Here is a 25,081-nt window from a genome sequence, read left to right as displayed (position 1 = left end):
GTGCACCTCGTGCCATCCTGAGCGAGCATTCAGGCCCATTCAGAGTCAAAGAGAGCGTAAAGCAAGGGATGCTCTAGGGCAGGGTGACTGGGTTTGACAGATATCTGATGAAAGATACCCTGCCAGCTCGTGACTGGATTCTCCACCTGACCTGCTTTACTGATAGAGAGAGAGAGAGAGAGAGAGAGAGAGAGAGGGCACCTCGTGGGGAGGGATGGATGGTGGAAGGGCGAGAGGGAATAGTGGCAGACAATTACTAGGCCATTGTCTGCCTGGCGTCTGCACCTCCGTCATCAGTCGGCCGCTCTCCTCACTGGCTGGCCGACAGACAAGCCACCCACCTCCCTCCCTCTCCCCCGTCTCCCATGCTCAGACTCAGCGGAGCAGGTCGGATTCATTGAGTCTCAGGCTTTATATATAGATACAGTGACCTCACGCCAGCATCTCCGAGCCGCTTTCCTGTCACTCTTTGAAAGATGATGTCTGGCACCGCGGCGTGGACGTGTCACTCAGGGAAGAAAACTCACGAGGGAAAATAAATTCCCTCCCGGCTCAGTTCTGACTTCCACAGGGCCGAGATTTCATTATTTATCAGATGTGCAGACAGAGCTTTATATGTCTTAATATATTGTGATACATGCACACTGTTGAGACACTAGTGAGTGGAAATGGTTTCTAAAGTGTTCTTTTGATCTACATTCAGAGACAAGTCTGAGTCACTGAGATTTCATCTTACGAAATGGAAAGTTAACACGCTAGAAAGTATTACTTGTACTCAGTAAAGCTTCTGTAATCTTTTTTTGGCAACTTGGAGGCAGCTGGCAGACACAGACCTGAAATATTTGCTCACAAACAGTTGAACGGAACAACGTTAGCAACTTGGTGCCGTGTTTCCACGAATAGATAAATAGAAGTGCAGCATTCACTCTCATTTGAGTTGTTTTGATCCAACTCCTGAGAGAATTGACTCGTTTATTTAGCTTCTAAATGTTTCACTTCCTTCACTTGCCAGCTTACGACAGCTACAACTTTGTGTCGTTCGGGGCTAGGCAGTACACACAGTACACATTGGGTATATCAACCTTTTTGTTGTTGTTGTTACTGAAAACAGCTGTTATGGATATGAATGGTGAGACTGAACCATGTGAATGTGCTGAAAAACCCAAAATATGAGAGAACAACGGGCTGGGCGATAATGTGTGTGGCTTTTCCACTGTGGTCTAACCCATGTCACATGACATGTCATCGTGGGATGTATATGATAGCCTTTGTTAGCCCTTCTCTTCCCCATAATCCCACTCTGTTTGATCCGGGCTCATTTGCATGATGCTTACCTCATCAAAGGGCAGAAGTCTAACACCATTTACTGGAAACTAATTTGGTGTAATTTTAAAGTACATATGAAAAATGTGCAAACAAACACATAATAGCTGCAGAAAAAAGCCTGTGTGGCATCAAGTTCAGCTTGAATTTAACTGTATTCTTCCAGATATCCTAGATCTCACTTTGTTACATTGCCTCAACATGTAACACCTTACAGATTTTTATTAATACATATATGAATTTGGTATGTACTCTGCATGGCATTGAAAGAAAAGATTCTGCTCATAGAAACCTGCAGAACCCCTATAGGCAGCATCCCCATCTACCCTCTCATACCCACCCCTTTACCCCCTCTGCCCCTCAAGGGGGTGGGGGGTGTGGCCATCAGCTAAGGCTTCTAATTCACTTCATGAGACGTGGAGTATAAACATTTCCTCCGGCAATTAGAAAAACGTACCGGGATTGTGAGCGGAAGCAGCAGCTGGTCTGAAGCTGTCGGGGCACCGCTGTCAGACGTCAACAACAGCTCCGGAGCAGGGAGTGGCACCGTTAGGGGCCTAGTGGACCCTACAAAACACCCTCCTCCTCCTGGTCATCCCCCCGCCGACCTCTGGACCCTACAAGGCACCCTCCTCCTCCTGGTCCTCCCTCCACCGGCCTCTTATCCCTCTGTCACACACGCACCTACGCGTGCTTCCAACCTTCTTTCCACATGAGGATTATTGGTCGCTAAGTAAACCTCAAACTGAGCAGGGTCTTTTAACCTATTCTGATGATTCTGTTAAAGATTTGTCACTTCTGAGGTCTTCAGAGTTGTCTTTGCATTTGGTAAACATCTGTGAAAAATATGAAGCAGTGGACTCTCTTGGTTGCATTGTGGTCAATGTAGGATGTGATGTGATTAAACATTGCTTAACTGAGTCCCCATTCTTATAAAAGAACAATGAAACCACACTGCAAATGAAAAATAAAACCTCGGCTCGCCCATCCCCAGACGACGTCCACGCCAATGTTTTCAGGTGTGTTTTTGTAAAGTCTCGTCCCTCGTTAAAGACATTTTGTTTTCCGATCACTTCCACCCAGTCCAGACTGAAGTTTAAATGCTATAGTTGAATAAAACAAACAACTACCAGTTAAGTTGGAAAGGATGCCAAAACAGAGACTAGTTGTTCCAGCGTAATGTGAATACAGTCTCATTCTGCCCTTTTGAAGCAATTTAGGCACCAAATAATCACCTGCTGACCCCGACCCCTCGTAGTCCGTAGTCTTCTCCCTTCATCTCCGACCAGATGAAAAGCAGAACACAGAAGAAGTGCCACACCGGGCTGCAGCGACGTGTCCAAACAACCTCCTTCCCCATTCCCCGCTCGCCCTAATTGGTTGCAAATGCCTTTTGGGATGAGCCGGTGATGGCCGTGAGTGGGTTGTGTCCACGAGGCTCGCACGCTTTAATTCACCCCCATGATTGTTTTTTATCATGTTTCATGTCTGTTTATAATTTGGTTTATAATTTCACATCACAGAATCAGATGCAAAGAGCTCTTAATGAGCATCTCATGTGACAGTTGTTGGTACGTGTGGATGAGAGTGGTCCTTCGAGTCCAGGGACGGGGTTCAGGCTAACAGAATTCAACTGCACTGATGTGTGTTGTGGTAATTGGCTTCTGTTAAACATGGAGCAGAATGTGGCATTGATTTGATGCTCTCTAAACAAATATAGTTCTCTTCATGTTTACGTCTACCCGCTCGCACTCTCCAGCCCAAATGTCGACGTGAACCACCTGAATGGAAGTGTGGGGCCTCTGTTGTGTTCTGTGTTCTGTGTGCGTGGTTACACTTTGCACGTGATCCGGTGTCGCCGAGCGGCGTGTGCATGTGCATGCCGTACATTAGAGTGTTTGGATACGCTCAGCCGCCAGGTCTGGGTTATGTCCACACGCAGGATGTGGAGGCTGAGAGCGTGTGTGTGTGTCGTCCATTGCCTCCTTCCAGCAGTCCAACATGACCACTACAGTCACACACAGTCATACCCACCAAGTCTATTCGAAACTCTATCTATGTAGTACTCATTGTTTGTTCCCAACGTATGGAAAAGAAACCGGAGCGGCTGCCTGAAGTACAACATGAGCGAGAGTTTGGCTATTGGCAGGAATAGGACAGGCAGACAGACAGGCATACAGGCAGGCAGAGAGACAGGGTGGACAGGCAGACAGACAGACAGGCAGACAAGCAGACAGGCAGACAGACAGTTGCTTTGTGTTCAACAACCTGACATTGAGTTTGAGGAGATCTGGGTACCAGGAATCGAGTTGCAGATACCTGCACCGTGTTGAGGAGGAGGAGGAGGGGGGTCTTCCTCGCTGCCTGCCGGATCTCTTGTCGTTCACACGGGTGGGGGGGGGGGACTGTTTCTGTTTGCTCAAGTGGCTCGGCATGGCAACCACTTGTGAGCTCTCTTGTGAAAGGCCTCCGCTGGCTCAGCATGGAGGGGGGAGGGAGGGGGGGGGGGCGTCATACCCAGACCAATAAACACCGGCTGACCCCCCCCCCCCCTCCCCGAGTATCCCCCAAGGAAATGCATGCGGGAATCGAGGACAAGGTGTAAATATCCCTTTCTGCATACTCGAGACTCCGTGGGCTGGTTGAATGATTGATGGCATCCTATGGGTTATCAAGTGGGCGCCCTCCTTCTTCGATGTTTCGCTGATTGACCCACGACATCTCCAGAGGGTTCAGCAGTGAGATCCTGCGTCCCGGGCTCACTCCCTAGATGTCATCACTCATCCGACAGCCCAGGTGGAGTCCTTCCTCTTAATCCACAGCCACTGACTTCCCTTTTCCCTTTGTTGCCGGCCTACTAGATGGTGGAGGAAGGGCATTGACGCTCATCCGTCGACTCTCCAGCACTGCCGCAAGACATTGTAGCACCTGGTTGTGCCGCCAGGTGTACCGGCCTTGAGTGAGGCCGGTCTTGCAGCCCACCAGAATGTGCTTTTGTGTAGCTGGAGTCGGGCAGAGAGAGCATGTGGGGTCTTCTCTGTACCACTGGCTAAGATTCTTGGGAGACGGCAGTACATCATAAGCGGCCCTGATGGTGAAGCTAGCCTTAAATGCCTCCATCTCCCACAGCTCCTGCCAGGAGATCGTCCTCTTCTCCACTCCCTCCCAATTCATCCACTGCCCCTGCCTTGCCTGTGAAACAGCTTTTGCACACCTTGCTGCCTCCTGTTGCTGACGTACCTCCTGGACCACCAGCTTGCGTCTCTGGAACGGAGTAGCCTTGTTCCAGGCCGGTGTACTGGCTTGACCACTCCTCCCGTGCTGCACTCGGCCCACGATGTCCCTGTGCTTGAGTGCTGCCTTTGCCTGCTTGGTTGCTTCCAGTGGGGTCCACTTCCTCCCAGTAGCCAGGATGGGTGCAGCTTGGGCTACAAATGGATCACTCGAATCCAATAGCATCATTTCCAGTCTAACTTTGGCACATTTATACTTCTCTGCTAGACTGGAAATGGGCAGTTCTAATACTCCTTTGCCATAGAGCCCTATACTGCAGAGGCACCTGGGAAGCCCAAGCCACTTCCTTGCATATTTGCTGACCAGCCTCTCCAGCTTTTCCATGTTTGAGATTGGGACTTCGTACATGGTAAGTGGCCATAAGAGGCGTGGAAGGAGCCCGAACTGCATACACCAGAGCTTCAACTTGCCAGGTAGTGCGGTTCTGTCGATGTTCTCCAGGCCGCTGGCTACATCCTTCCTGAGCTGATCTACTTGCTCTTTTTCCTTAAGGGAGGCATCATACCATCGGCCAAGGCTCTTCACAGGCTTCTCAGAGACAGTTGGAATGGGCTCATCGCCAATGAGAAAGCGTTGGTCTGACAGCTTCCCCTTGACGATGGAGATGCTTCTGGACTTGCTTGGCTTGATCCTCATCCGAGCCAGCTCGATGTTATCTTGCAGCTTTCTCAGCAGCCGTACAGTGCAAGCCTTGGTTGTAGTGAGGGTGGTAAGGTCGTCCATGTAAGCTCTCACAGGCGGCAGCCTGAGGCCAGGTCTTATAAACTGTCCTCCAACCACCCACCGAGATGCTCAGATTATCATCTCCATGGCCATTGTGAAGGCTAGCGGGGAGATGGTGCAGCCGGCCATAATTCCCACTTCTAGATGCTGCCATGCTGTGGTGTACTCTGCTGTTGACAAGCACACCTGCACATCCTGGAAGTAGGCCTTGGCAAGGCCTGTTAGGGCTACAGGGACCCTGAAGAAGTCAAAGGCGGTCCAAAGGAGGTTGTGAGGGACTGAGCCAAAGGCATTGGCGAGATCCAGGAACACCACGTGAAAATCTGTTCCCTCCCTCTTGCAACTTTGATCTGATGCCAGATGATACTCGCATGTTCCAGACAACCGGAGAAGCCAGAGATGCCTGCTTTCTGGATTGATGTGTCAATCAGATGGTTTCTTTGCAGGTATCCTGCCAGCCTGTGAGCAACCACACTGAAGAATATCTTCCCCTCGACGTTTAGGAGGCTGATCTGGCGGAATTGGCCGATTTCTGAAGAGTCCTTTTCCTTTGGGATAAGGATTCCTCCAGCTCTCTGCCAGGATGTTGGTATCTCCTTCTTTTGCCAGACCACCTTCATGAGCTTCCAGGGGAATCGCAGGGCATCTGGTGCATTTTTGTAGAGCCTGTATGGAACTCCGTTTGGACCTGGGGCTGAAGCAGCCCTTGCTCTATGCGCCGTTTTCTCAACTTCGCGCCATCTGGGTGGGCTGATGTCTAGCTGGTGCTCTGGCGGATTGATTGGTGGCATGTCAGATGGGAGAATAACCTCTTCGTGGCGTTTGGCATCTGTGCAGGACTTTTCCAGATGTTTTTCCAGGTCTGCCTTTGACACTGAGAGGCTTCCACTCTTCTCCGCTGTAAAGAGACTCTTCACAAATTTGAAGGGGTCTTTGTAGAAGCGTGATCTGGTCTGTTCCTTCCTTCTGCGCTTCTTTACCAGATTTTCCGCTCTTCTCAGTGTCCCAATTCTACTCCGGATTTCCTCCTGCAAGACGTTGATGCCCTCCTTTTCCTTCTCTGTGGCTTTCCTCCACTGCTTCTTCAGCTGCCTTCTATCTCTGACTAGGCGATCTATTTCCTTCTGCCTCCTGGACTTAGTGGGGATTGTCGGTTCAGATCTCTTTCTTTCAACTGCTCCAAACCTTTCCGATCCATAGCTGTATATAAGATCTCCCATTTTCTCCAGCTTCTTCCTGGTGGTGCCTCTGAGCTCCTCTAAGATGTTGCAGAGGTCAATGTTGACCTCCATCCACAGTGCCTTTTTGCAGGATTTTGGCCACTTGATCAGTGGCCTTCGCCCCTGGATCTTCTTTTCCACTGCAGGTCTTGCTGGGCTGGGTTCAGGTTGGTTTCCTGTGCAAGGTGTGTCCTCTTCTGGGACAGGGATGTTGATGTCCTGCAGACTGTGGTTTTGGCCCTGCTGCTGAACTTCAGTCGACTGACTCGACCTGCTTCTCAGAAAGTAGCTGTCGATGCGAGATCCCTGTTGACCCTTCTTTAGGCACCCTTTCTTGCCCTGATGTATTTTTAGGCCTCTTGTGGAAGTAACCTTTGCCCAGCCACATATGCAGCTCTGGAGCTTGTGTCCTGCTGTCGCTGTTGCAGTCTTGGGTATGCTGATCATCAAATTCGTAGTCTGTTCCGTTCCTATGTCAAAAGTAAAGCATAAGAACAAACCTAATATCAATATCATCATCATCATCATCATCATCATCATCATCATCATTATCATCAATATCACCATGTTAGGTTGCAGCATGTCTTGAAATAAATTCCACCAACAATGCATTAAAGGCAGGGTTGGTAATCTTCTGATATTTTTGTTGAGATTCTCTTTATATCTCGACAGCGATCAATGAACCAAAGGCTCAAAAACAGAATGGTACCTGTGGCTCGTCCAATCATTTCATTTGGCCTGATTGATGATTGGACGAGCTACTAGAGTCTTCCACAAGCTGCTGTCTTAACATGTGTGAGTGCTAACAGCCGCCATGTTGGATACACTTGGTAGTTGTGTAACGGATGTGAAACGGGCATAGAAGAGGTCGACTCCGATGATAGATTTTCTCAGCATTTATTTATGCTGCAGAAGACATAAGAACACACTCATTGCCTTCTGGTCCGTCTTTGCACTTCCCTCAGCAATATGAAATCATTGTCATGGAAGGCAGGACCACACTAAATACAAATAACAACAATTATCAAAAACATGTAACATACAAGGGGAAAACAGAGACCCCCAATGGACAAAACAAATAACTGCATGAGCTAAAGTAATTTCAACAGAAACAACGAAAATTCCAACCTTGAACAAAAGGGAAACACATACCTGCAGAAGACATAAGAACACACTCATTGCCTTCTGGTCCGTCTTTGCACTTCCTATACAAACAAAACAACATTTATACAGGGAAAACATACGTCGGGGCGACCGGATGTGGCCAAACAAATGGCGCCAATGTGGCTCGATGAGTCACAAAACGTTTATTTTGACGGTTCAAATCACACAACAGCTGGACACCGTGATCGTATCAGCGACCGTTACCGTGTGTAACATAAATGGTTACTTTTTATTAAAGAATACAGCCAAAACAGTGCGACATAATTTTCCACTCGACTCACCCTCAGCAATATGAAATCATTGTGAGGGAGAGACGGACTCAGGAACAGGAAGTGCAACAGATAGAAAGCAATTTCCGCAGGAAACAGAATTTTAAAAATAACGCTAAATAAAAATGACTCATTAAAATAAAATTCACAAACACTCAACAATATTGTTGAACAACAAACAAAAATAAAATACAACACATTGAAAACAAGAAATGACAGAATACATTTCTAACTCCGTTACAGTTGCTCAAAGTGACCAACCCTGCCTTTTTGAATAAAAAGCATATTTCACGTGTCTGTTGATTGACAGGAAGGATTGTGGGACTCTCTAACTCCCGAACCACCTGCAGTCACTCAAGTGTCAGTAACGCCACCGCCTCCTCTCTCTCTCTCTTTCAGACATGGACGAGTGTGAGAACGACTACAACGGCGGCTGTGTCCATGAATGCATCAACATACCCGGCAACTACAGGTGCACCTGCTTCGACGGGTTCATGCTGGCCCACGACGGACACAACTGTCAGGGTAAGACACGCCCTTCCTCTGTGTGTATCTCTGGAAACAGGACTGATGGAGGGACTAGATGACTAAGTTTCATGTAGAAATAGTCATGGGGCTAACATTGAGCTATTCTCTGAGATTATTAAGTCACACATTTCACAAGAAGAAACGATTCTCCCGACGAGGCGAACGAAGCACATACGAGTGTAATCCAAAGAAGATATGACGAATATGTCGGAGCTTCAACCCTAACACTGACATTCAAATTATAATTCTCAAGTGTAAGTACGTTGTTGGAGAAGTCTGCTGTGTGTCTTAATGTTTATCCTCCCTGAGTGTTTCTGGGTGTGTGCATCCATCTGAATCAGTGCATGATTGAATATGTCTGTCTGAGCTTAAGAGAGTATGCTTAAGGGTGTGTGTGTGTGTGTGTGTGTCTCAGCTCGCCTCTGTCATCCTTTTGGAGGCGTTCCATGATCTCTGCTGTTGTCTCTGTGCTGCTGGGGTTGAAGAGTTCTCCTCCACATATCTGACAGATCTCAGCCCCGCTCAGCCCCTTATTGACTCAGCCTCAGTCAGAGTAATGCTTCCCTCCATGCACGAGATGTGCTCCAACACATCTCATCCCGTCGCACCGCCGACTGACGGGAGCGTGTGGTTTTGGACGTTGTGTTTTTGGCATCTGTAAGTGTTGCATCTGCCTTCCTCTGAGCCTCTTGGAGAGATGGAGTGAGCAACGCAGCACTAATAGGGCTGAGGCTGCCGAGTTGTGGACTCTCCTCCCGGGGGGGATGAGATTCAGACAGCTGATAGAAAGCAGAGTTAATGACGCCCTGCCGTCAGAATTCAGAAGTTCCTCCATCCCCGTGCTGAGGCTCCAGCTCTTTTCGACTGGAATCTTGAGAGGCTGAACACATCTGCAGAAGGTAAACTGTCCCCATGAGGCGTAAACCTGATGAAAACACAGAATGTTCTTTTCCCTTTGTGAAAGGAATAGAGATAACAGTCTGTTTCAACGGGTCAGTACGTGACTGTACCGACGATATGTCCTTGACAACTGCGTCGTCATCTTGCTCACTGGCTGATTATGTGAAGAGAGGAGTCACTGATAGAAACCGCTGAAACGGAATTATTGTTTATTACTAAAATAATAAGTGGTGCACCAGGAACTTACAGTGGAAGTTTAAACCTTTTTAATCTGCCAAGAGAGATGGAAAACAACCAGAAGGTTTAAATGTTTATTTTTCTATGCCACGGGCAACTCTTTTAAATCAAAACTTTAAAAATCCATCAATTAACAAAAAAACAGCAAAGTCAAGGTTACAAGGTCCTCTTTATTTTTTTCTTCCACATAGATTCAAATTAGTTTGATTATTTTGTATAGCCCAAAGTCACAAATTACTCATTATCCTCAGAGGGCTTTTACAATCTGTACACATACGACATCCCTGACCTTTGACCTCACATCGGATCAGGAAAAACTCCCAAAATATAGAAAAAAAGTAAGAACCCTTTAGCAGAGCAACAGGAGGCAGGAGGCGGGGCCACGGAGGCGGGGAGCAGGAGGCGGGGCCATAGAGGCAGGAGGCGGGCGGGGCCACGAAAGGCAGGGGGCAGGAGGTGGGGCATTTCAGAGTTCAGTGAGGTGGTGTTAAAGGAGATGGACTGTTACAGCATAGATATTGGCCCTGTACACTTGTTAATAATGTTATGAAGCCAGCAGTTAAAGAAATTCCCATCTATAAAGAAGACGCTGTGGTCGTCTCTGTAGTTGTGTCATCACATGTTTCGTGTTGCCTACCTCCTGTCTGTTAACGGGCCCCGATGTCAGCAGCCGTTAGCTCGCCGGTTAGCCGCCGCCGCGGCACTTACTGTGTTGTGGTGAGCCGGAGGCGGCAGTGGAAGTGAGTCCACCACACGGGTTAGTGTCTTTACGGCCCGGTGGGAGGAAGCCGGAGATGCTGGATGAGCCTTAATGAACCGCGGCTGATTAAAAGAGGGTTAGCGTGTTGAGACGAGGCGCTAGAGCATGAAATCAAAATGTAAGAGGCTGTGGTTCCTTTCTTCTTTCCTCTCGTCTTATTCCCTCCTTTCGCTTCATGTGGCATCTTTATTTACTATTTGTTCCTTCTCCTCTCGCCGCTCTCCATTTTCCATCATTCCTCATCATCTTTTTTTGTCTCCCCTCTTTGTTTCCTCATTCCCTCCTTCAACCCTTTCATCATTCATACTTTTCTTTCCTCCTATTCTTCACTTTTCCATTCCCTTTTTCCTCTTTTTTCTTCATCCAACAATTACTTCTTTCTTTTTTCCTTTCTTTCTTCCTTCATTTATCCTTTCCTTTCCTTCCCTCCCTCCCTTTCGTTCTTCTTACCTTTGTTCTCATTTCCTTTCTTTTTTATTTTCTTCTATTCACTGTCTATCCTTTATTCTCTCCTATCTTGACTCCTTTCCTCTCTCCTCTTCTCACTTTTTGTCTCTCCTCTCCCCTTGTCTTCCTCTCCTCTTTCCTTCTGTACTTCCCTCGGAGGTGATAATGTTTTGCTTTATTTGTCTTTGTTTTAGGACATCTGTTAAAACAGACTAATGGAGGAGACCCCCCCCCCTCTTTCTGTTCCTGTCTCCTTCTTTATTCCTCCTCTTCTCTCCCTTGCCGTCTGCTTTCTTTCTCTTTGTTCCATCTCTTTGTCTCTTTTCTGTCTCGTCTGTTCTAACTGACCTTGTACATCTCATTTCATCTGATCACCTTGATCGCTGTCTGCTGTTGTTTCCTCTCCTCTTTCCTTCTGTTCCTTTCTCCCCTTTCCTTCTGTTCCTCTCTCCACATTCAGATATATTAGTCAGACTGTCTTCACGCGACTCGAGGCTGACCGCTCAGTATGAAGACAGAACTATTCATGCATTTAATGAGATGTTAGCGCTTCTGGCCGTGTTTCTAATCACATATTTCCTCAATTGCGAAGGAAGTTTTTGTTATGTTACATCTTTTATACTTTAAAAAATTAGTTGATGTGCTGGAGGAATTATGGAAACGCCTTAATTGAATACTGCTCGTAAGATTTACCTAGCATGACCGCTCAGCTGTTTCTGCTGCCGACCTTAAATATTCCCGTAAAGTGCTCATCTCGGGTCAGAAACATGGCTAATACTAGAGTTGACATGAAAGAACATTAAAAATAATAATTCCTGAAGACCTCTCTCCATATCTATATTGTGAGCTCCAGTTTGATTAAACTAAAGTTTATTCATCCAAACCGACGGCAAATTAGCATTTCTTTTTTTGCCACAATTGAAAAGTGGCTCGACAAGCGGCTAATTAACGTTTGCCCTAATCTTGATGGTTGCTGTGGTCCTTCATGATCCAACTCTAATACTTGTTTGACCTTTCAAATTGTTTACTGTTTGACTAATGCCTGAAACCAGCTATACAAGGAACCTAAGTCAATGTGACAACAATACAACAGCACATTTTTACTGAAGTACAACAGGAATAAACACACATTTTAAACATTAATAATCAACAACATGAATAAACTACAGGAAGTACAACAGGAATAACAGTAATAAACAACTAAATTAACAGGACTTACAAGAGGAATTAACAACAGGAGTATACAACAGGAATTACAAGAGGATTTAAGAGGAATAAACCACAGAAATAAACAACCTGAAGAAACAACCGGAATAAGCAACAGGAATAAACAACATATGTGATTTAAAATACTGGTCATTGCAAATCAATTAAGTCTTCAATAAATAACATGAATACATAATAGGACTGCTGGTTGAGGGGGATCAGGTTGTGTTTCAGGTTTGGGTTTATTTAGTAGGATCTATATTTAGATACACCACTGCATGTTGGGTAATGCGTTCCTGGTTATTGACTCATGGGCAACATCTCGTCAGCAGCTTTGTTTTGACTGTCATCACTGGAGAGTGATGCATGGTAACCGTAGAAACAGGCCTCAGAGAGACGGACACGTCGGCCTATTGTCAAACCCCAGTTCAACGAGGACCTCAGTGTTTGTCTTGACGCTCTCAAGTGTCTCCTTCAGCAAGAGATTTACCGTATGAATCAGGCACGCGCAATCAACAGGTCCGGTCATGGAAAGCCTGAAAAAGTCATGACATTTAAAAAAAGTTATTTCCAGGCCTTTTTAAATAAAATATAGTCCTAAAAGTTTTTGAAAATTCCTTTAAATGTGTTATTCTCATATGTTCATTTACACAGTTTGATTTAAAAGAATAAGCATTTTTACCAATATTTATTCTTTACATTTTCTTTTACTGTGTCATATAAACACATGTAAACACCGAGATTTCAAAGTCATGGAAATTTGGTTTAAAGTCTAGGAAAGGTCATGGAAATTCATTGGTCAACATGTGTATGAACCCTGAATTAATACCGGCAGTATGTGTCCACCCAGAGATCTACATGGACAAAACAGGAATTCCACATGGACAGATCCACAAGGACAGATCCACAGACAGATCCAGCTGATAACCGTTCTGACTTATTCGTCATGGGGACATGATGTTAAGTCCTCAGAAGACTGTGAGCTTGTTGTGGTGTGTAACACTCAAGTTATTTAGTACTTTTTTCGCACGCTCTGGCTTGTGAGAAGCAACAAAGACAGTGTGGCTTTTCATGAGATTGAGAAACCTCAGAACCTTGTGGTGTTCTGAACTCGGATGACAAACGGCGCTCTGGGCTGGGTTTGCGTGAGCGGGCAGGAAGTCCCTCCATCATGTCCCAGATGCCACTGTGTCAACAAGTTAGGGCACTAATTGATTTAAGATTGCGTAATTGCACGCTTGATTAAAGAGCGGGCCCTGTCGTGGCTCCTTTCTTCTTCTTTGATTCACACTTTATTTATTTGGTTTTGGGTTGGACGCAGCTGGGCCCAATGTGCCGGTCTCTCTCGGTGCACGTCCGGTGAGCCTCACGCACGTTTATTTTCCTTTCCGACGCCGTCATGTTCAGATCTAAGAATTGTCGGCGCAGCGGCGTGTCACGGAGAGGTCCGGCATATGACGGACAGGAGGTGGGCGGGACCAGGCAGATATAAGGATGGTTAAAGGATGGTTTCACAGCAAGGCTGCCTTCATGAACTCTGAAACCGGTTTAGCTTGTAATTATTCTTCCTGCTCATATCGACCAGTGTAAGTGACGATATATCAATAAAAATATCTACAAACAAGGAGAAAACACGACATGGCCGTAAAGTGTGCGTCTGTTTGGGGGGGGGGGGGGGGGGGCATTGACCATTTGGCCCCCCACATATATATATACATATGATATTCCTTTATTCGTCCCAAAGTGGGGACATTTCAAAAATCAGATATAAAGATAGATATCAATAAAAATATCTATAGATAGATATCAATAAAAATATCTACAAACAAGGAGAAAACACGACATCGCCGTAAAGTGTGTCACTGTTTGGGGGGGGCATTGACCATTTGGCCCCCCTACACACTATGTATATCTTTATTACTCTATATCAAGCAACACATATCCATATATATATTTACACTATATATATATACTGTCACGTCACGGGCTGTCCCTAGTGCCGTCTAGGGTGGGGCAGTGCAAGGGAGAAGTAAAAACTGGCAAAAGTGAAATGTTTAAAATGAACGGGAAGGTTTATTTATTCCAACAAAAATAAGAAAAAGTTCATAGTTCAACAAAAAGCGTCCCGGGGTGGGGGGAGAAAAAGGTTCTTTAAACAATACTTATCTTCCAGCAAAGTCCATTTAACAAAGTCCTCCTCTGGGTTGTTCTCGTGCGCTTGGGTTCATACTGAAGGCCCTTCTCCTCCTGGCTTGTCCAGCTCCTTCCCTCCTTCCGCTCTCCCCTCTGTCTCCTCTTAAGCTTCCCAGCCCTGCCTCAATTAGTTGTCCTAAGCACCTGCAGCTGGGTGCGTGGTGAGGCAGTCTGGGAGCTGTAGTTTCCACCCGAGCGGCCATTTTGTCAGGTGGCCGCTGTACTAGAGTGGGAAGGTAACGTCCCTCCACTACCTGGCCCCTTGTGATGCCACAATACATACAGTATATATATTTACTCTATATATATATATAGATATATATCTTTACTCTCTCTCTCTCTCTCTATATATATATATATATATCCTGACTATATATATATATATATATTAGTGCTGTGAAAAATAACGCGTTAACTCAGTTAATTAAATTACAGATTTAACTAGTTTTGTTTTTTTAACGCATGCGCAGAATGAGCTTCCAATCCGTCTGTTGTTGGTCGTCTCTAACCAGCAGCATGTCATTCTGTCTCTACGTGTCGCGTTAACACGACTCCGATCTCCGTCTCGCGCGCCGCAGAGCTCGGATGCCGGCACATTGGGACGAAAAAAAGTCACTTGCACCCCCCCCCCCCCCCCCCCCATCAACAACTCTTCTCTCGGCTCGCGCGGCAGAGCTCCGATGCTGGCGCGCGCACTGGTGAGCAATGCAGGGCTCTCAAGTGTCACGCCTTGAGCGTGAGACTCACGCATTTCGGTCTTAACTCACGCACTCCCGCCACACATCGTATTTCTCACGCTGAAAAAAACTCTCGGCTCTTTAATGTTTTAATGCAGGGGTGTTCAATATGTCGATCGCGGTCGCCGCAGAGCTTCGATGCGCGGCGCATTGCTCTGTCGCGCGAGCCGAGAATTGTTGACGGGGGTAGACGAAAATTACAGGGGGACGGTGGAGATTTCCCCCTGTTATAATAGGAGGGGAAACACTGGAGTTGATAAGCGTGTCTTCTTGTCTGATCAATACGCAACTGTGAGGTGCGCGAATGGACCGAGCGGCCAGCTGCTGATCACTCACTCAATGAACAAAAAAATTTTTGAGAGCACTGAAGACCCATTTTGACCCAGGAAAAACCCTGAATGTATATATGGGATTAATCATGATTAATCCACAGAAACCTGTGATTAACCTGATTAAAAATTTTAATAGTTTCACAGCCCTAATATATATATAACTCTAACTCTAAATCTGTCCTTCTGTACACATTACATCTATTGCATCTGTCCATCCTGGAGAGGGATCCTCCTCTGTTGCTCTCCTGAAGGTTTCTTCCCTTTTTTCCCCCTGAAGGGTTATTTGGGAGTTTTTCCTGATCCGATGTGAGGTTTTGGGGCAGAGATGTCTATGTGTACAGATTGTAAAGCACTCCGAGACAAATTTGTAATTTGTGGAATTGGGCTATACAAATAAACTGAATTGAATTGAATATATATATCTATGTATATATATATACATAGATATATATATGTATATATATATTTAGTAAAGAGCGCACATTTGTGATTTTCCTTAGGATCAAACTTTCCAGAAATTAATTTCTTCACTTGTTTTGTCTTTTGTCTTTCCACCCTCGCTCATCGCTCTCCCCCCCACCCCACCCCGATGTGTCAAGCACATCCCCGTCGTGTCTAAACAAAATTGTACGCAAGTTTACACGAGCAGAATCAAACAGAACAGACTCTCAGTGGCTTGTTTATGCAAAAATGTTAGCAGAGATCAGTTTGACCTGGAGATGGATGCATGTCTTCTCTCTCTCTCTCTCTCTCTCTCTCTCTCCAGCCTGCCAATGAAATGCATCAGTCTCATATATGACATCTGTTAAAATTTGCTTAAAACAGCGTTAGGAAGTGAAATAAAAACAAAGCTGGAGTTGAATGAGGACGGTAACACAGCAGTATTAATACACAGGTACTGGAGCTTTATGGGCCTATGAGTATGGGGCAGAACCAGGCCAGCTTTTACTTCCTGATGGACATGCAGCTAAGGTATCTCCGTGCGGGGGCCACTGTGCAGCTTCCAAGATTCATTGATTTATGTTGGATTATTTCTTATAATCAGCCAGGTGTTGGTAAAACAGGATATGGGTTAGTAAAGTGGGGGGGGGGCTTGACCACAATCCTTAAATCAGATCCCAGTTCGGCCTGGGAAGTCGACGAGAGCCCTTGATTTCAGTCTGGAAGCAGGACTTCATGCTCTCGGACAGCACAGTCTTATTTAGGGATGCACCGATCTGATCGGCCGATATTCCCATTATCGGTTTTGATGAAACTTGGCCGATCAGATGACATAAAATCTGCGAGAACTATCAGAGACGTTTCAATCGCGGCGAACCGCAACGGAGACAATGCGCCCGGCGAGGGCCGACAGAGGTCAGAGGTCCACGAGGGGATCCTCATGCACCGAGCGGCGTCCCCGTCCCCCGAGTTGAATCACTGGGTCAACTCAGCCGACACTCACATGTCTGAGCCCCTATAGACTGATGTTGACGGTAAACGCATTCGATCGGGAGCGCCCGAGGGTTTTGATAAAGTTAGCGGAAGGATTTACGTGACAACATCCGGTTTTGCAAAGTTAGCGCAAAGAACCACGTAAAACAACATCCGTTTTTCAAAATAAGATGACGACAAATCATACACTAACATATAAAAGTAAACAATTAACTGATTTTGTATCTTTATAGATCGTTTCTGAGATTTAGCTTAAATTATGCTAACATTAAAACATTTTTACTGGACCAAGGAAGAGTTTATAAAAATTAGTCAGTCTTTTGTATGTTAAGAAAAGTCCTGTTTATAGATTTCCCCAAGAGTTCCAGGAAATGAATGATGCAGATGTGTTCCATACATATCTGAAATCCCCTACAATAGCAATCAAACAATTTTAATGTATCAATTAGGACATTTTTCAAAGTAAAAGTCCTAAATGTTTAAAGAAATCGGTCATTTCTTTAATGTTTGAGTTGCTTTATATATGTATTTCCTCATAGTCCTCATAGCAATAATGCTACACATTAAATAGAATGCTTCAATCGACACCGTGATCGGTATTATCGGTGATCGGCAGATACTGATTTCAGTGATCGGTGATCGGCACCAAAAACCTGATCGGTGCATCTCTAGAAACCAACAAATGTTTTGATTGGCCACATCGAAGTGCAACATGCACATGCTCAAGGTATGTTTTCTCTTAAAATATGTTTAAACTCAATACAGTAACTTCTGAAGAGTTCTCTGTTGTGAATGTTTTGCAGTTCATGAAGGCGAACAGGCATAAGATTGTATATTGTCAAATTATTTATCAGTAATACAGTAAAAATGATGGGAAAACTTTGCAAGTCGATTTATAGTGTGCGCCCCTAAATGTTCTGCTTGCGCCCCTAAAATTTTAAGTTAGGGGCCACTGTGCTCCTAGTAAAAAAAATTAGTCTGGAGCCCTGCCCTAAAGCTGAAAATTGAAGTTCGATTTTTAAAAATTCTTCATATCGCTTCTGAAAATACACCTTTACTCATGTGGACCAACTGTTTTTGTTTTTGAAATTGGTTTACCAAAAGGTCAAAGGTTCACAAAAGCAGTGAAATATCTGAATACAATGCTAGATACATGTAAATAAATGTAGAAAACTACATTTTGTATTATCGTTTTTTGAGTAGAAATGATGTGGTCTGTCACATATTCACCAAAATGATAAAGATGGGACTGAGAAATTACTTCATATTGCAGATAAAGTTTCATGGGGTGTGTGCAAATAAAAAATGACCATTACATTTTTTCTTCTTCAAATAAATATGTATTGTACATAAATAAATAAATAAATCTACATTATATACATGTTGAGAAATAGAAAACAGAACACAACTATTGACACAGACTATTTACAATATGGCTTCACTATAATAACATTGTGTTACGAGACCTCCTTGCTGGCCGGGCAGGTGGAGCTGCAGGCTGCGCTGCAGGCGCTGGTGAATCCTCTCTGTAAAATACAATACTAGTCAGCATCGCGCACACATTACGGACACCGTAACGTTTAGGAGAGAAACTTACCCGGTCCAAGTGGATCTCTTCTGGCTGCGTGTTCCTCCTCGTGGCTCTGCAGCCCCTCCAGGCTCCGCGCTGCTCGCCAAAATCACTGCGGCTGTTTCTAAATGAGCCTCACCTGTGTGGTGGGCGGGTCCCTTGTGATTTACTGAGTTGGTTGTTTTTTTCGCAAAATGTTGACAGACAAACGGATTGACAAATCATGGTGAAGGGTTTCGTGTGACGAGTACTTTCCGCGCCAACGCACACCGGAAGTAAACAAAGCTGCGATTTGGACAAGTTCGGCGGGCCGGATTAAAAAGCCTAACGGGCCGGATGTGGCCCGCGGGCCGTAGTTTGCCCATGTCTGGACTAAACACAATGGAAACAAACACACACACACACACACACAGCCGTGTTTGATCCCTGTTAAAGTCAGTTGAGGGTGTTACAAGTTTGCAGTTCACTTCAGCCCCCATCAAAATGCCCCATTGGAAATTTACTGGCCTTTCAGCGGCACAGCGGAGGCCCCATAAACACACAGACACACACACACACAGACAAACATACACACACACACACACTGTGACGCTCACCTTGTCAGACCCCCGTTATAGCCTGGTGCCAGGAGTTTGATCTCGCCCCTTTTGGGTACCAGGATCAGACGCCTGTTAGGATGCCGCATGTGTGTGTGTGTGTGTGTGTGTGTGTTTGTGTGTGTGAACCTTCACATTCCCAACTCTGATGTCATCCCCCTCATCTGACATTTCGGAAGACCGTTTGTTTGTGAAGGCTACTCGGCTGCCGTGGTTGACTCTCTCTCTCTCTCTCCCTTTTTCTCTATCTCTCCCTGACAGATGTGGACGAGTGCGTGGACAACAATGGTGGGTGCCAGCAGGTGTGCGTCAACACCATGGGGAGCTACGAGTGTCAGTGCACGGAGGGCTTCTTCCTCAGCGACAACCAGCACACCTGCATTCACCGCACTGATGGTGAGTCTCCTGCCCGATGTTCCACCTCCACACAGCGGTCACATTGTCTCAGAGGTTCTGGGCGAACTGGATCTGTTTGCTCAAATGACTTGAGAATTATTATTATTATTTCTTAGTATTGGTGGAGTGAATCCATGCAAAGTTGTGAAGAAATGGATAGATCAGAGCTGCTCTGCTCTGGTTGGTGTAATGCTGAAGGAAGACGGTTAAATGTATTAAAAGACACTTTATTCCTGTAAATATGATTCTTTAGGAGTTGATGGGCCCCTTAGGAACAGACATGTAAACAGGGTTCGTACGGTCATGGAAAACCCGGAAAAGTCTTGGAATTTTAAAATGTTTATTTTCAGGCCTGGAACAGTCCTTAAAACACATTTAATCCCAAACGTTTTGGAAAAGTCATGGACATTTGTTTGTTCATATGTTAATGTAGGCAGTTTGATTACAAAAATAAACATTTATATAGATATTTATTCTTCCAATCAAACTATTGTCTCTTATTCATTTGTGTCATTTAAGGTATACAGTATACTCAAGATTTCACAAAAAGTCCTGGAAAAGTCCTGGAAATCCATTGGTCAACATGTGTATGAATCCTGTGTAAAATGTAGAAGTTCTTTGCATATGGCCGATGTTGTGCGACTGTTCGGTGGTTCGATCCCCGGCTCCGCTTAGCCCCTGTCGATGTGTCCTTGTGCACATCGCTCCTGTAGCTCTACAGTGTGTGAATGTGTGTGCATGTTAGTCACTGCAGGTGGAACCTCAGCTCCTCCCATTAGTGTGTGAATGGCTGCATGATGTCTATGTGTACAGATTGTAAAGCACTCCGAGACAAATTTGTAATTTGTGAAATTGGGCTATACAAATAAACTGAATTGAATGATGTCATGTAGTGGTAAAGAGCTCTGAGTGGTCGGAAGACTAGAAAAGAGATAACCAAGTACAAGGTTGGTAATATCGGCTCTTCCAGACTGAAACATCTCATCAATTGTTGGATGGATTACAATCATATCCGGTACAGATGTTCATGGATGGGTGAATCGTAATGGCTATGGTAGCACCATGAATTTGACACTTTTGGTTTTGGGATTCGATGACCTGTGGTGACCCCATGACCTCTTATGTAGCTATACCTGCTATACGGTCAATGTTTACATGAGTCCTTGATGAAAACTACTCCACCTATCATCTGGAGACCGTGAACATGTAATTATGTATCTTTCAGGCTCTCAGACGTCCGTCAGAGAGGACGAGCTTTAGGATTGGGAGTTTTTGTCTCACATATTTTGTGACTTTAATTTAGGCAAATGTATGATCCCCCCCCCTCCCCGCAAAAAAAGTATTCGTAGATGCGTTTTTTTTTTTTTCAATTCTAATCAAAAATAATCCAGTTACTTTTTGTAAAAAATGTAAACTTAAATTCACCAATGCCTGCCCCCCCCCCCCCCTTGTGCGTGACCCTGTGGCCGTCTCTCTGGATCACAAGGAGACGTGGGAGGGCACTGACATCATCATGCCTCTGGCTCGGCCTCCACACCCACAGCGGCCTTGGATTTCTTTAAATCGTTTGACCCCCCCACTACCCATTACGCCTGTCGCCTTTAATTTATGGCCTCTGGTCCGAGGGAGCGGTGATCCCGAGGTGAGGAGGCCGACTCGTTTGCCCCTCCGCTCGCACACTCACGCACAATGCTCACATGCAAGCGGGCGGTGAATGGGGACTGTGTGGCGTTGAAGTTCAAAGACGCCGTGTCGGGGTCAGTCATTTGTCAACTTTTTTTGCGATGATACAAAAGAAGAAGGCCGAGACTGATGGGGAGATCAAATGCAGCGGAGAGGGACCTCTCCTCTCAGCGAGTTAGACGATTCTCTGTAAAAGAGATGCAGAAATAGACGTGTGTTTGCTCAATGGAAACCCTGTGAACCAGCATGTAAATATATATATATATGTATACTGTACTGTATATATGGTTTTGGGACAGAATTAAGGGCTCAGCCATTGAGATTTCTCCTTTTTATACAGTGGATTGAGAGCATGAGACCACAGATTAAAATTGCGAATTGAATTATCATTGATACATTTATCTTTGTGGGTCAACATATTTTTAATTCCTTTTTTTATGCTAAGAGTACTTTATTTAACCATTTCTTTACATCAACATTCCGGCTCCTGTAAGAGGGATGTTCACAATAAACAAGCTGCTCTGGCGAGCCTCTAACCGCACAGACCCCCTCCCAGAGGTCCTCAATTGGACACTTGTCTCCTCTCCGTCTCCTGCTCAGGAATAGCAGCAGCATCCCGCTGTCCCACAGGAATCTCCATGTTTTTTTTTCCATCTTCCCTGCCGTGACCCATTGCTTCATTATCATCTCCTTTTATTCAATCTCTTGATGTCATCCTCCGAGAGTTCCGCCTAGAACTGGATCAGGACTTCAAACACTCGATCCGACCACATATGGACAGTCATACAGACTATAAAATAATGAGGGACAAACATTCTGTATGTGGTGTACTACAGTTATTAAATATGTGTGCTTCATAGCAGTGGCGATACAACTGATTTACTTTTACTTAAAGCAGGACTTTTAAAATTTGGTACTTTGACTCAAACAAATAAATCACCCCAAAATGAGAATGTATACGTCAATTACTGTTATCTTGAGATCTTGAAAAAAACACTATCTTCCTCACAGAGAACAGTCTTGATGAATGGAAGTAAATGGTTGCTCACAACTTCCCAAACACATGCGTATTTCACAAAAACAAAGAGATGACGAAAAGTAATTTCGTGAAAGTCCAAGTCAAGTCTCAAGTCTTTGAGCTAGAGTCAAGTCGTAAGTCTACTGGAGTCTAAATCAAATTTGAAGTAATTGCGCTTGAATCATGTCTCAAGTCTTTGAGCTGGAGTCTAGTCTCAAGTCTTTGAGTCGGAGTCTAAGTCAAGTCTCAAGTCTTTAAGCTTGAATCTAAGTCAAGTCTCACGTTTTTGAGCTAGAGTCTAAATCAAGTCCTTGAGCTCGAGTCTAGTCTCAAGTCTTTGAGCAAGAGTCTAAGTAAAGTCTCAAGTCTTTGAGCTGGAATCTAAGTCAAGTCGTAAGTGTCATGAGGTATCACAGATGTCGCAGCGAGAGAGGACCCAACTTCTGCAAAACCAATATTTATTTCAACAAACTAGACAGGACGACAAAACGCGGACCAAACGGTACGAAGCCACACTGGGAATGAGACAAACAGGGTTTACATACACAGGCAGGTGAAGGTGATTGGACAACGGGGAACGAGACACAGGTGGACACAATGAGGGCGGGGCCAGCAATCACACAGAAGGAAACAATCAGGACCAGGGCAGACAATCACAGGGAGACAGATAACACAAGGACTTCAAAATAAGACACAAAACGAGACACAAACTCCGAACATAAATCACATGAAAGGTAAAGTACAAGAGGCTGTGAAAGTGGTAGGAAGATGGTCTTATTCATGGGGATTCAAATTTTCTGTGGGGAAAATCATGTTTACTAGGAAAAGAGGAGTTGATGCTCAGATAAAGATGTGCGGACAAAAGATTGAACAAGTGAGAGTTTTTAGGTTCCTTGGTGTGTGGCTTGATGATAAATTAACATGGAATGAGCATATTCAGAGGATAGTAAAGAAATGTAAAACGATTCTAAATGTAATGAGGTGTCTAACAGGGTCAGAATGGGGAGCCAGCAGGGCTGCGATTAAAAATATTGATATCGCTCTGATGAGGTCAGTCCTTGATTACGGCTGTGTCGTATTTGGATCAGCTGCAAAAACTTCACTAAAGAAGCTGGAAGTGTTGCAATCCCAAGCTCTGAGACTGTGTTGTGGTGCTTTTAAGACAAGCCCTGTGGCTGCTCTGCAGGTGGAGATGGGTGAAATGCCGCTGCATTTGAGACGCAAGCTCCTAACTATAAATTACTGGGCCAACCTGCAAGGGCATTCTAGAGAAAATCATCCAACAAAAAAAGTACTTCTGCCATGTTGGGAAAGAGACGGGGCCAAGCAGGAGTGTTTCGCATGGAGCAGTGAAAAATTAGCCAAAGATATGTCATTGGATCAGATAACATTCACCCCTGCAATACCGCTATCAATTACACCACCATGGCTCTTTCCCTCAGTGTCAGTTGATCTTTATTTTTTAGACAAAGACCAAGCATTTAAAGACAATAATAACGTGGCAGGAATGGTGGAGGATAGACTGGAGACGACATACTTATCATTTATTCCAGCATTTACAGACGGATCAAAAGACCCTGATACAGGGAGAACTGGGTTTGCAGTCACCATACCGTCCTTAAGATATGAAGTTAAAAAGAGAACCTCAGAGCATCTGTCTGTGTATACAGTGGAGACGTTGGCCATTTTAACAGCACTGCAGTGGGTAGAGGAGGTTCGGGTCGAAAAAGTCATTGTCTGTTCAGACTCTAGTTCAACACTATTCTCATTACAATCATTCACTTCACATAGCAGGCAGGATTTAATTAATGAAATATATGAAACACTGTTCCGTTTTAAAAATATGGGTATTGTCGCAGCATTTATGTGGGTACCAGCACACAGGGGGGTGCAAGGAAACGAAAGAGCAGATACACTAGCAAAACAAGCGTTAGAAAGGCAGAACAAGATGGACATTTTACACAGCAAAGCAGAAGTTAAAACAATTATCAAAAGAAACATTATTAAGGAATGGCAGCATAGTTGGGATGTAGGGGAAACAGGAAGACATATGTATGCTGTGCAGAGGGAAGTTGGCAAAGGGAGGCCAGCTAGAAGAAGCACAGCAGAAGAACACATAGTAACCAGACTGAGGATTGGGCACAAAAGGCTGAACAAAACAATGCATCTAGTAAATAAACACCCAACAGGACTATGTGAGCACTGTCAAGTACCAGAATCTGTAGAACATGTAATTTGTCATTGTCAGAAATACACGCTTGAGCGACACATGTTGAAGAGGAAGCTGGGAGTGGAGGAACTAAATCTAACAGATGCGTTAAAATTGGGGGCATGACAGGTATTACAATATTTGAAAGAAACAGGATTAAGCAATAGAATCTAAAGCACTGACATTTTTGAATCTCCCTTTTGTTTTGTTTGTTTTATTGATTTTGTTTTGTGGGTATTTTGTTGGGTTTGGTTTTGTTTGTTTGGTTTTGTAAGGGGATAGGGTAATCTGGTCCACACTCCACTACAGTAGGTGGCGGAAATGCACCGTTCACTGGATGCCATCCGCCTAAACATTTAAAAAGAAGAAGAAGAAGACACAAACTCCGGGTCGTGACAGTAAGTCTTTGAGCTCAAGTTAAGTCTCAAATCTTTGAGCTAGAGTCTGAATCAAGTAATTAAGCAAGAGTCTAGTCTCAAGTCTTTGAGCCGGAGTCTCAGGAAAGTCTCAAGTTTTTGAGCCGGAGTCTAAGCCAAGTCTCAATTCTTTGAGCTGGAATCTAAGTCAAGTCGTAAGTCTTTGAGCTCAAGGTAAGTCTCAAATCTTTGAGCTAGAGTCTAAATCAAGTCATTGAGCAAAAGTCTAGTCTCAAGTCTTTGAGCCTCAGTCTAAGTCAAGTCTCAAGTCTTTGAGCTGGAATCTAAGTCAAGTCGTAAGTCTTTGAGCTCTAGGTAAGTCTCAAATCTTTGAGCTAGAGTCTAAATCAAGTCATTGAGCAAGAGCCGAGTCCCAAGTCTTGGAACTGGTGTTAAGTCTCAAGTCTTTGAGCTAGAGTCTAAATC

The 25,081-nt window shown here is 44.8% G+C and overlaps 1 protein-coding gene across 2 annotated transcripts in view; it reads left to right on the top strand.

The window, feature by feature from the left end:
- scube1 (signal peptide, CUB domain, EGF-like 1) overlaps positions 1-25,081 on the top strand; it is a 106,484-nt gene that overhangs the window by 16,196 nt on the left and 65,207 nt on the right. For both annotated transcript variants that reach the window (XM_056424977.1, XM_056424976.1), the window contains exons 3-4: positions 8,393-8,518; positions 19,195-19,329. In XM_056424977.1, coding sequence (XP_056280952.1) covers positions 8,393-8,518; positions 19,195-19,329 — 261 coding nt within the window. The remainder of the gene's footprint in view (positions 1-8,392; positions 8,519-19,194; positions 19,330-25,081) is intronic.

The sequence above is a fragment of the Pseudoliparis swirei genome, chromosome 10 (genome assembly GCF_029220125.1).
Source record: "Pseudoliparis swirei isolate HS2019 ecotype Mariana Trench chromosome 10, NWPU_hadal_v1, whole genome shotgun sequence".
Classification (NCBI taxonomy): domain Eukaryota; kingdom Metazoa; phylum Chordata; class Actinopteri; order Perciformes; family Liparidae; genus Pseudoliparis; species Pseudoliparis swirei.
The sequence above is the reverse complement of the archived record's forward strand: the minus strand, read 5'-3'. Positions and strand labels throughout refer to the sequence as shown.